The 12,671-nt window shown below is 33.6% G+C and overlaps 1 protein-coding gene across 3 annotated transcripts in view; it reads right to left on the bottom strand.

The window, feature by feature from the left end:
* The window catches only part of PDS5A (PDS5 cohesin associated factor A), a 119,608-nt gene that overhangs the window by 34,481 nt on the left and 72,456 nt on the right, over positions 1–12,671 (bottom strand). For all 3 annotated transcript variants that reach the window (XM_072944791.1, XM_072944803.1, XM_072944798.1), the window contains exons 18-21: positions 7,306–7,411; positions 5,463–5,623; positions 2,298–2,421; positions 1,322–1,480 (exon numbers count right to left, since the gene is read on the bottom strand). In XM_072944791.1, the coding sequence (XP_072800892.1) occupies positions 1,322–1,480; positions 2,298–2,421; positions 5,463–5,623; positions 7,306–7,411 (550 nt within the window). The remainder of the gene's footprint in view (positions 1–1,321; positions 1,481–2,297; positions 2,422–5,462; positions 5,624–7,305; positions 7,412–12,671) is intronic.

Here is a 12,671-nt window from a genome sequence, read left to right as displayed (position 1 = left end):
TTTAGGTGGTAGCTTGGGCCATTTTGTAGAGTTACTCAGCTTTCCTGTGTTATCCCCTGTGTATTTAGGAGGTACATGTTAGTAAACTTATTTGCTTTTTATTTTCTTTTTTTATGAGTAAAAGTAGATTTATTTAGAGAGATGTACACGGGGACAGCGAGGTGGTGGGGAGGTTAAAGGTAGACACATTCTCCACAGAGTGCGGGTCATCACGGAAAGCAAGAGAGAGCGAGCACCTGTTGACTTTTAATAAACAAAACAAAACAAAAAATGCCCAACAACAAAACCAAGAACACGGGTGTATATAATGTGAGTGAACTGCACACTTAAAAATGGTAAAAATGGCAAAATTTATATTATGTATATTTTACCACACACAAAGGAGAGAACCATCTTAAAACAGAATTTATCAACAATCAATTCATCACTTAAGAGATGTCTTAAATTTTACATTTGTTGCCCACCAGCCACATCCATCAACAGTGCAGAGAAAAGCATGAATGCATGCAACGGGAAATGAGACTTTGGCCAAACTCTTCCATCCTTGTCTATCTCGTTCAAACAGGGAGAGGGAAAAGAGGAAGGAGTGCACTGGCAAGTATCTTTCTTTTTAAGTTCGGATATTGAGGGTTCAAAGACTATTGAACCATGTAGAAGGACTAGGTAAACTGGGTAGTTAGTACTGCATTGAAAGTCATCCACAATTGTCCAGCAGGTAACACCAATTTGTGTCTTCATTCAATAACTCTTTTATTTAGATCCATTTGGTAAAGTGGTGATTCCAATCAGATGTATGGTTCAGAAATCACTCGGGGAGCCTTTTCAAGCTAGACATCCCTAAGCTGTAACCCAAAGGTGAATAAATCAGGGTGCGTGCTTGCTCTCTCTCTTACATGCCCATCTTTCAATAACTAAAACAATACATTAACTCTAGTCCCAAAAGTGCAATATAATTAATTATATTTCAAAAAGCTAGTCAAATACAATTCCAGTTATATTTTAAATGATGTTTGATAAAACAAAAAGCACTCCAGTAAATTATCCTTCAAATATTAGGATAACAGCATCTGACTTATACTTTTCACTTCATGATTCATCCATCTCATGTTCTCATGTTTTTCTTTCTTAAATGTTAAGTTCTACTAATAGCTACACAGAAGTCAGAATGTCATCTGGAAATTTAAATAAGGAGAGAAAATATATAATAACTTAAAAGTAAAAGAGAATTATATATAGAGAGAAGCAGAAATGCTGTTTCTGTGACAAAAATGCAAACCATCTTAATCTCATGATTCTAAATTTAATTAAATGAGAAACTTACCCTGTCATTCATTAGCAGATCTTTCACAATAAAATTTGCTACTACAGATTTCATTGGGGAAGCAAATTGATCTGGTGCTAACATGGAAATGTGGCCCAGTGAAACTAATGGAGTTATAAGTTGTTCTGGTACATCAGCATTCAGACTCCTACTGAGTGGCTATAAAAATAAAACAGTCAAAATTACCATTCTGTCCTATAAATATCTAGACATTTTATGGAAACAGTACACGTTCCTAAGTCCGCCTGAATTTATCATGCCAAAACAAATCTGTTCTAATGAGATGATCAAAAGTAACTTCAGCCATACTAAACACTTGATTCTTATTCTACCTACTGAAATTTAACAAGATTGAAAGAATATAGAATGATAAAAGAAAAAAAAAAGGCCCACATAAAAGGTACAATGCAAGAATATTTCTGCACTGTCAAATCAGCATTATTTTCAAGTCATGTGCAATAGGTTTGCTATGTTGGTGGATTTCTTTTCCTCTGGGGACATTTTAAATGATCATGGATCATCAAAAATAAGAGTTTACTGGGTTCCATTCATACTACATCCAATTTATGATAATAGGAATACTTTTCCAGTAGTGGAATCAGGCCATGGATCATACATATGGAAAGGCAAACAGAACTAATTTTCAAGTAGGGTTGTCAGGCACTTTAAGCTGGGTGATTTAAAGTCATCTACTAATAATTTCTGAGGCTAACAGGACCATTGAGCCAATAGGCTGACATTAAGTAAAATGTAACACAAACACGCAAAACATCTTTTAGTACGTAGTATCTGAACATATAATCCCATCTAAAGTATGGGACTATTTAAAGTGCTGAATAAAAGAGAGCCCCTGCTCCCATGGAATTTATTTTCTAGAGTGGGACTAAAAAGCTAAAAAAAACTACCTTCTATCTTTATCAAACTATACAGCATAAAAATAAGAATCAACTAAAACACATCCTATAGTTATACATACCTCAAAAATCTGTGCAAGCTGGACTTCTTTATTTGTGAATATGGCATGTATACAGTGAACGGCCTGTTTTGCTTGGTGTGGAGTACCTCTCTTTGCTTTCTGATGTAAAATGGGAATTAAGGTCCTGGAAAAAAATATCATAGTTTTAAAAAAGCCCATTAACCACAAGTAGTTCTTTTCGTTGTCTCCTACTTCATCTCCAGAAACCATTTGGATGTATGCTGGTAGAAAGCCTCTTTTAAAAATTACCTGATCTATAGAAAGATTTAAAGCTCCTTCTCTGTCACCAAGTAAAATCCAAGAAATAACAATGCCTCAAAAAAAGGCTACTCCAGGAGATAATTTTCACTTTAAAGCCACTGCATGAATATGGAGAAATAAACAAGCCATCCTTAATTTATAATCTAAAATTTGACCCATACCATAATTTTACAGTTACCTTCTAAGAAGATTCCTAAATTTTCTACTTCCCTTTCACAATCCCCATCAGTTATTTTAAAGCAGCCATGGTGGGGGTTGGGGTGGGGAGAAGCAAAAGGCCAAGTTTTACTTAAAAACTGAAATAAGCATACCAGTAAAAGGGAGAATGAAAGGATACAGACACATAGGTAGAAAAGTAATAAAACATCTAACAATTATTAAGTATTTGTGCCAAGCACTGTTCTGTTTTTTTTAACATGAATTAATTAAATTAATCCTCAATATAGCCCAAAGAAAACTATTATTATAGTCATTAAATGGATGAGAAAACTAAAGCACAAACATATTCATTTAAATTTCTTAAGGTGACAGAGCTAGGAAATGGTGAAGTTGGGATTTGAAGACAAACATTTCTGTTCCAAATCTATGCACTTAGCCACACAGACACTGAAGATTAAAAGTAAAACAATCTTTCTATAGGACAATATGGAAATGCATAATACAGTTATAATGCATTAAGTGTTGATGATACGGGAAAACATTTAGTAGAATGAAGAAAATGGCATGTTTGTATCAACTTATTAAAAAATTGGCATATAATCAAGTAAATAGAATATTCATAAAATTATGTATCAAAATGTTAATAGTGACTTTCTTTTCATTTTTACTTTCTAAAGTTTCAGCTTTTTGCAATGAACTTATTACATGTTTTTTTTAAATCAGAAGAAAATCCACAGGCAAAACAAAAAATTTAAGGAAAGATACTTGTCATACATTTAATGCAATACTATTTAACAGATTATAAGGTCACTGATACCATATGCAATGGCGACAAAGGGTCCTCTTATACTAACGGGAGGCTAGACATTAAGAGCAATACCCTAGACCCCAAGTCATGCACCTCAACCAAAAAACTGGAACATATGCTAGTCAGTATAAGTTTAATTTGATATTTATGAATATGCCACATTTCTCTCCATGCAGATTTAGAATTATGAGAGGCATTTTCATGCCCAAATAGCCTCCTTGACTGAGCAGTGTCTTTCAAACCCATTTACCAGAGTAATAGTTCTTGTAAGTAACACTAGTAGGTAACAAAGGAAGATACCATGTTGATCAAATTGTTGTTAAGTGTATTATTAATTAGCCTAATGAAATGATGATACATAAGTCAACTTTAACCTTTCTAGTGTGCTATAATCTAGTGATGTCATCAGGGTTATTACTGAGGTCTGCAGTGTTGTGCTTCTCTGCTTTTCAGTGATTCTCTCGTTCCTTCCCCATTAGTCTTAAGAACAAGAGGTTTTATTCCTTGTGTCCAAAGTTAACTCTTCCACTGCTTCTTTTGGGATAGAATTCCTTAAAGAGTAAATCTTTACCTTAAAAAATTGTATAGGTTTTCATACCTTGAAGGACTCACAAATAAATTTATCCTACTCTGTCAATGATTTTTTCTATAATATACAAATATAAAGATTATCATTTCTAGAGTATAAACTCCTTAAGAGAGTAAGGACAGTCTGTGGTAATTCTTTCACATTAGCCAGTACAGTGCTGCAATGAAAACAACATACAATAAATATTGAATTATTTCTCAAATTTAAATTACTGGCTCACAAATTTAAAGTCATGAGTTCTCTTAGTATTATTACCCTGTGAGGAAAAACTGGTTTGATTTGGAAATACTCTGAACTATTTACATATACACCTTGAAAGTGTGATTCAATAGCTTTCAGCAATGTGTTCTTCCTCCAAAAGACATGTCCCACATTTCATGTCTAAATATAAGCTCAGCACAATGTTGATCCTAAGGCAATCCCTTTAAGACGCCAAAGTGAAAATATCAAAGTGTATTTCATTCTTAAGAGGAGAGGGGAAGTAATCTAGAGGGAGTGATAAGAGCAACATGGCAACAAATAAATATTAAGCACACTACTTGATTATCCAATTCTTGGGTGGAATATGAAGGTAGTAGCTTACTGAATTTATAACCCAGTTAGAAAAAGATGAACCTACAATAATTAGGAAGATATATTAATCACAAGTTCTAAATTCTGTGGTAATTTTTGCTTATTAATATTAGTATCTAAAAATCATATTCTTTTTGAAAATTATTTTATTTTTATTGAAGTACAGTCAGTTTACAACGTTGTGTCAATTTCTGGTATATAGCATGTTTCAGTCATATGTATACATACATATTAGTTTTCATATGGGTTTATTATGGGTTACTACAAGATATTGAATCTAGTTCCCTGTGCTATACAGTATAAACTTGTTTATCCATTTTATATACAATAATTAGTATCTGCAAATCTGGAACTCCCAATTTATCCCTTCCCAACCCTTCCCCACTGGTAACCATAAGTTTGTTTTCTGTATCTGTGAGTCTGTTTCTATTTTGTAAAAAAGTTCATTTGTGCCTTTTTTAAGATTCCACATGTAAGTGATATCATATGGTATTTTCCTTTTTCTTTCTGGCTTACTTTACTTAGAATGATGATCTCCAGGTCCATTAAAATAATTTTCTTCAAACAAAGTTTCAACTTGTTCTTCTGCCCATATTCTAATGGTAGGGGAGATTGTGAAGCAGAGAAAAGATGAAACAAAGGATATAGAATAGTAGTTTCTAAATAAGAGTTGTCTTTCCTTTCTTCTGTCTTCCTGAGTGAAAGGGAAAAATGATCCTATGACTCCCACACTTAGAAAAGTTCTCTGTTTACCAATAGAAAAAAACATACTCACGATCGTATCTGGGGTAGGTCTGTTTCTATTTTGTGGCCTGTATTTCTAAAAATTTGTATAGCAGCTTCTGCTACCTTGTCATCTTCCATTCTGAGGCACTGTAACAGGGACTCATATGTCTCTGCAGAGTGGAACGAGGTAGGATGTGTGAAAGACAGAACCTAGAGGAATAGATATAGCTTTAGAAGTACAGACAATAGTTTAAATCCATTAAAAGAAAAGAATTATTTTCTACTATAAATAAAAATTTAAATTATGGGCTGCATATGCCAGCAACACAGAATAAAGATGGTATCCACAGCCTCCCTTGTGGTTAGTTGTGGCTAATGAGACACTAGCAGAAATACTGTGCAATAGATTGCTGATGTAAAAACAGCCCTTGCCCTATTTTCTTCTTCACCTCGTAGTCTATTCTAATACTGGGAATGTGGGAAATGTGGCTCCTTTTTTATGGAGTGTGATATCGTGATGTGAACAAAATACTAACATAGAGCTTTATTTCACTGGCAAAAAGATTCTGTATAAGAAAATATTTTAAGTGAAATTCATCATAAAAATTTCACTCATTATAATAAACAAAAAGCCATTATTGTAAACTTTTAATCATGCTTACAAACATAATTATTCCCCTTATTTATTATGACATAAGTTCCAGCCTATCCTTAAGGAATTTACAGCAAGTTAGATGCAACATGTCTACAAAGTTTACCTTCAATGAGGAAGAAACAACTTGACTGCCCTTATTAGGGCTAAAAGCAGAGAAACAAAGACAGGGAAGTAGAGTATGTACTCCTCATTTACTTTTTCAGTAAGATTTATTTAATCGGTTATAAAGAGAAGAGAGTGTCTCATTTGGTAAGGTTTACAATGATAATATTTAGATATGAGGTTTTATTTACAGGAAAATGTAGAATTAAACTTGAAAAGCTGAATCAAAAAACCTATTAAAAATGTTTGCCTTAAAGATGATTTCACTCTTAAAACTATTTAAACATATAACCCTATTACTAAAAATTAAAATCTTTCTCATGAAGCATCATATCAATTCTTTCCATGAAATGATATTTAGACCATTCCAATACAATCCCATCACTCGCTTTTTTTGTCTAATGTTCATTGCACTAGTTTGTCTCTACTTCCGTAGTTCTTGTGTTGTCTTAATGATCTGTCTCTCTGCCTTCAACAACTTCTCCTCTTTACTCCATCTACTGAAAGCTTTACCAAGTGCTGCATCATATTAAAAACCAGGTTAACTGTCCTTGATAGTAAGTACCTTTCTACCCCAGTGGCACACCACAATCTGGAACCAACTTTGTCTCCTGGTATTTCCCAAAGCAATACTTCTCTCTAGTCAGGCTAGACTCCCAACAATCCCTAAAACATGCCAAGAATTATTCTCTTTGATGATGCTCTGTTCCCCCTAGATTAAGTTGAATCTCTTACTAACTGATCAATTCTCTGCATTCTATTATGATTATCAATTGTTTAAAAAATCCCCGATCACATAGATGCTGTCATATTAATTCCTGTGAGCAGTCCTTCTACCCCAGATGCAGGTCCTCTGAAAGGTAAGACTAGATCATTAAGCACATGCTATTACAATCATGGCAGGCATGCAAATGATGAACAAAATAGCAAAACCCAAAAAACATTATCTTATAATGTAAAATAATTACATTATTATAATGTAGAAAACATGTTATTTTTATAAAATATGATTTCCACTACAAATTTTAACCTTTTGAATAGTTTCCAATGAAATAAAGCCTGACTGATGCATATCCTTAAAGGAATTCAAATTATCACTGAGGAAATGTGTGGAGACAAATTGTTTAAAAAATACCTTAAGAAGTTCAAGTCCTGAACGAATAGCTGTATCTGGACTTACACCCTCCTCTTCATCATCTGCTGTCCCCTCTATTGATTTATTCATCAGTTTTACCAGTGCACTATTAAAATAAGAAAATCTAAATTAGTAACACCTCTAGAATAGTAACTGCATCCTAATTGCATTGTGGCAGACATATGTAGAACCTAAACATCAAATTCAAGTATTTTCTGAGAGAAAAAGTTATTTTGTGACTTTTTAAATTTTGCTCTACACATGACAGCTGCACTTATTTTTTAGTTTGTTTGCCCCTTCAACTCAATGTATAATAATAGTAACTCTACGGAAAAACAAAACTAAAATTAAATCATACACATACTAAAATATATTTTGTAAGTATAAGCAAGGTAATATTCATTCCCATATAGAGATCATTTGCAATTTTAAGAATAATAAGATGGTAGTTGCTTAATGGACAAATGACAATCCACTCAAAGCAAAAAACAATTAATAAACACACACATGGACAAAGGCATTAAATTAATCACTCGCAATTAATTTATCAAATCAGTAATTCTGTTCCTAGAAATTTATAACAAAGAAATTTATAGCAATTCATAAGAAGTACCAGGCTATATTCATAAACAGATTCATCAATTAAAAATTATTTAAGTGTCCACCATTACTGAATTAGTTTTTCAAACATACCTAGCAAAATGAAAAGTATTACCTGATCAATAAAAATCAGACTATGTAGCAATATGATATTATTTAAGTAAAAACAACTGTAATTTTTGGTTTTGAGACTTCATTTCTTCATCAAGAAACTGAAGAAAATATTACTTTATTTTGAGGACATTAAATTATTATAGCAAATGGCCTAGTACAGGCAAATATTCAACAAATGGATCATAATCATAAAAGTTTTAGGTTAAATTTTTTCCCTTGGTGTTATACATATTTAAGTCAATAAAATTTTTAAAGTATAAAATACATGTTAAGATGCAGATGCTGAAATTTAAACCACTGTTAGCATTTTCATTTCCCCTTTTACATCACAACAATTTAAAAGCTTCATCAATATCTTCAATTGATGCAAAAACTTAAAAAAAAAACAAATTGGATGTTAGTGTATGAATATTAACTTATAATACAACTTACATACCATACAATTCACCTATTTTAAATGTGTAAGTCAGTAGTTTTTTAGTATAGTCATAGGGCTGTACAACCATTACCACAATCTAAAATTAGCTTTCCCCTCACCCCAAAACAAACCTCTTCCCCATTAGGAATCATTTCTTATTCACCCCCACCTCCTCTATCCCTAGGCATCTGCTAATTTACTTTCTGCTGCTATATACATTTACGTATTCTGAATATCTCATATAAATGGAACCATACAATACGTGATCTTTCAAAAGTCCACTTCTGAAAGAAAAGTGGGCTCCTTTCTCTTAGCAAACTGTTCTCGAGGTTCATCCATGTTGTAGTATGTAACAGGACTTCATTGTTTTAATTCTGAACAATGTTCCAGTGTATGCACATAGGACAGTTTGGATTGTTTCTACTTTTTTAGCTACTGTGAATAATATTGCCATGAACATTCATACACAGGTTTTGTATGAGCATATATTTAGGAGTGTAATTACAAGTTCATATAGTAACTTTGTGGCACCATATACCACTTTTGGAGGAACTGCCAAACTGTTTTACAAAACAGCTCCACCATTTTACATTCCCACTAGCAATACATGAGGGTTCCAGTTTTTCTACATCCCTGCCAACTTGTCTTTTCGATTATAGCCATTCTAGCAGGTGTAAAGTGGTGTCTCACTGTGGAGATATATACATAAAACATTCTCATCTCCACAAAAACTTGCCTTATTCCTCTTCTGTGGTCAATTCCCTTTCCCAACTTGGCAATCACTGATGTGGTTTCTGTCACTATAATTTTACCTTTTCTAAAATTTTGTATACTTTATATATTTGCAACTGACAACTTTCATGTGACAATGCTTTTGAGATTCCTCCATGTAGTTGTATAGAATCAGTGGTTCATTCTTTCCTACTTCTGAATATTCTGTTGTATAGGTACACAACAATATGTTTATCCAATTACCAACTGATGGACTTCTAGGTCTTTCCACTTTAAAGATGTAAATAAAGCTGCTACAGGCAGTTAAATATTAGTCTTTATGGGAAGTATGTTTTCTTTTCTTACAGGTAAATGTCTAGTATTGGGATTCCTGAGTTGTTTGGTGATATATGTACATTTAATGTTACAACAAACTGCTTTCAACATCACCAACACATGGTTAAGTCAGTCTACATCCTTACCAACACTGTGTATAGTCACTATCTTAAATTTTAGCCACCTAGTAAGTGTGTAGTGGTATTTCTTATTGTAATTTGAATTTGCATTTCCCTAATAAGTAATAATGTTGATTGTCTTTTATTGTGCTTATTTACTATTTGTATATTTTACTTGGTAAAGTATCTGTTAACATTTTTTGCTCATTTTAAAACTGGTCTTAATATTGAGTAGTAAGAGTTCTTTTAATATTCTGGATATAATTCTTTATCAGATATGTTTTGCAAATATTTTCTGGTTCTGTGGTCTGACTTTTCTGTTTCTTAATGGTGTCTTGCAAAGAGGAAAAAAATAATTTTCTGTCACTGTGCTTTTTATGTCTCATCTAAGAAATCTTGCTTACCCTATATTTTGTTCTAGAAGTGTAACCTCTTACATTATATCTTACATCTTACAATATATATATATATATTTAAAGTTATTCCCAATTTGAAAAAAATATTCTAAATTAAGCTTTCTGTTAGAAGGAAATCCTATAAAAACCATGAATTTACTAACAAGATTATAAATGTTTGATAAAATTTACAAATGTATCTGACCACTTGTGATAGAAGTCAGTGCACACATTTATTTATTCAGTATTTACTGACTACCTATTGTTTGCTAAGTCTTAGGGTTTATCCTGGAAATATAGTGCAAAACAAGACAGGCATAATCTCTGCTTTCATTACAATGCAGGTGGGGTCACCACTATGAGTCAAAACACTATCTGAGAAAAGACCCAAATACTGAAGCCAGAACTGTAGTCTTCTCTCTTGTGAAAGTATTTTCCTTCATTTCTAAATTAGATAAGTAATATGCATTCCATATACTTCATGGGATATCATGAAGCAAAAGATTATCACCCATCTAAAACTGCTTGGGACGTCTTCTTTGGTAAGGGACATCTTTCTCTCCTATTCTGTATAAGAACTGTTTCAAATCTTTACCATTCTAACTTAGGTCTATTTTTTAAATTCTTACACTGAGCAGATTACCTCACTTTTAACCTAATGGAGAATAACGGAGGCTTTGAGTAAAAACTGTAATTTTCTATACCTTATCTTCTTACCTCCTCGAATTTATATCTATCATTTTTTCATGTCATTGGGGAAGATTTCATTCCTCCTGTTCTGTTTCTTTAGGGATATTGTTCTGTCATAGTTCTGTTCCTTTTAGCCCATCTTCAACCTCTCTTCTTTTAATACCTTTTTTTAGCCTTTAATCACTTACTGCGATGTTAAATCAGAAGCCAAATAGGAAAAATCAACTGGTTCCCCGACTATCCCATTTATGCCCACAGAAGAGCATTAGGTAAGGGGCAGGTGGACCAGCTAAGACCTGGGATTCTTTCCCTGCTGAGGGAGTCCCAAACAAGGGTTTATGCCCTTTTATGGAACTGAGAGAAGGGAGAGGAGAAGGGTCAGGAGTGGAAAAGTACTCAGTCAGAGATGAGAAGATATTTTCATAGCTTCTACTTTCCTCCTCCTGATAAGGAGATCTTGGCAGAGACACCTGGGAAAAGCCTTGGCTCAAGACCCCCTTACCCCAATATACTCATAAGGAGGCCTCAAATGGAGGCATCTGGGTTCAGAACACAGCCATATGCAAGGCCATGGACTGTAAGCTCCCGAGTTCTTGACTGCAACTTCTTTCAGAGAATGCAGTGCATTGCCTGTGTACAAAGTTTGGTGCATGGGGGGCAGTTTTCCCCAATGAGGCCTTCCAGATAAAGTCTTTGTAACTGACTAGGGTTGAGCTTGAAAAATCACACACAGGATTTGGCCTGAACTCAAGACTCTTCAATACCTTTTAAAGGTATTTAAATATTCAAAATTCCTTCATTAAAAACAACAAAAAAAGACCCTTCTTCAAACTTAATCTCTGCATCATCTCATTTTTCTCCTTTGCTTTTTATAGCTAAACTGTTTATACTGGTTCCCCCAGATAAATGGGGAACATTTATCTCCTATAGCAGTTTAGAGGTATGACAGGGTATATAGCCCTTTGGTTTTCTCAGACCTCAAGGTGGCCAGGTGGGATACAGTGGACTCCTACTGAGCTAGGCCAGTCACCTCTAGGCTTGAACAGTTTTCTCTGCTCAATATTTCCTTTGTGAAAACATGATGTGGATGTGGAAGGACTATCTTATGCCCTTCTCAATCGATGGTAATCTAATTCACCCTTGCTAACCAAAGAAACTATTCTGGGCATTGTGTTGTTTTTCTATTTTCTAAATTCAATGGATACTTTTTTAGGACTTATTTCACTCTTGGTAGCATCTGACCCCTGACCTTTTAGTCCCTCTTTGGCTTCTGTGATACCACTTTCCTGATTTTCTACTTTTGACCATGCCTCCATTAAAACATTTTTCAAATTTAATAAATTCCTTATCTTTTGCCAGCTTCTTAACTGCTAATTATCTGCAGGATTCAGTCCTCAACCTTTTTCCTTTTAAATTGTACACTCTCTCCAGGTTTAAATCATTACTACAATCACTACTTCACTTTCAACCACTATCTACAGACCAATAACTAACTGTAGTATGCATATGTATATTTGTATGGACATAAGTCTGAGGGAAATATACCAAAATAAATAAATAAATTTAAAAATGGTTGTATTTATAATGATTTTCTACTATTTCCAATCCTTTCTTCCCAAATCTTTCATTATGGTTGAAGTACATGCAATTTTCTAAATACCTACTGATTCCTTTTGCCTTTGTTCTTTTATGTCTGCTAGAATAGCTACTAACACTCATTCAGCACTTACTGTGTGTGAGGCATTATGCTAAGTGTTTTACATATTCATGTGTTATTTCAGCCTCTCAACAACTCCACTGAGTAGTAATTACTATTATTGTTCTTATTTTAAAGATGAGAAAATTAAAGCTCAGAGTAGTTTAAATAACTTACCCAGTGCCATGGGGCTAGTGGCCTGGTCTGCTCTTGCCCTGCAATCTTCACCTTGCCAATCTACTAAAATTCCTACTGATCTTTCACTACCCATATTGTATACCATCTAT

The sequence above is a fragment of the Vicugna pacos genome, chromosome 2, assembly GCF_048564905.1.
Source record: "Vicugna pacos chromosome 2, VicPac4, whole genome shotgun sequence".
Classification (NCBI taxonomy): domain Eukaryota; kingdom Metazoa; phylum Chordata; class Mammalia; order Artiodactyla; family Camelidae; genus Vicugna; species Vicugna pacos.
This window is presented reverse-complemented; position numbering and strand designations above follow the sequence as displayed.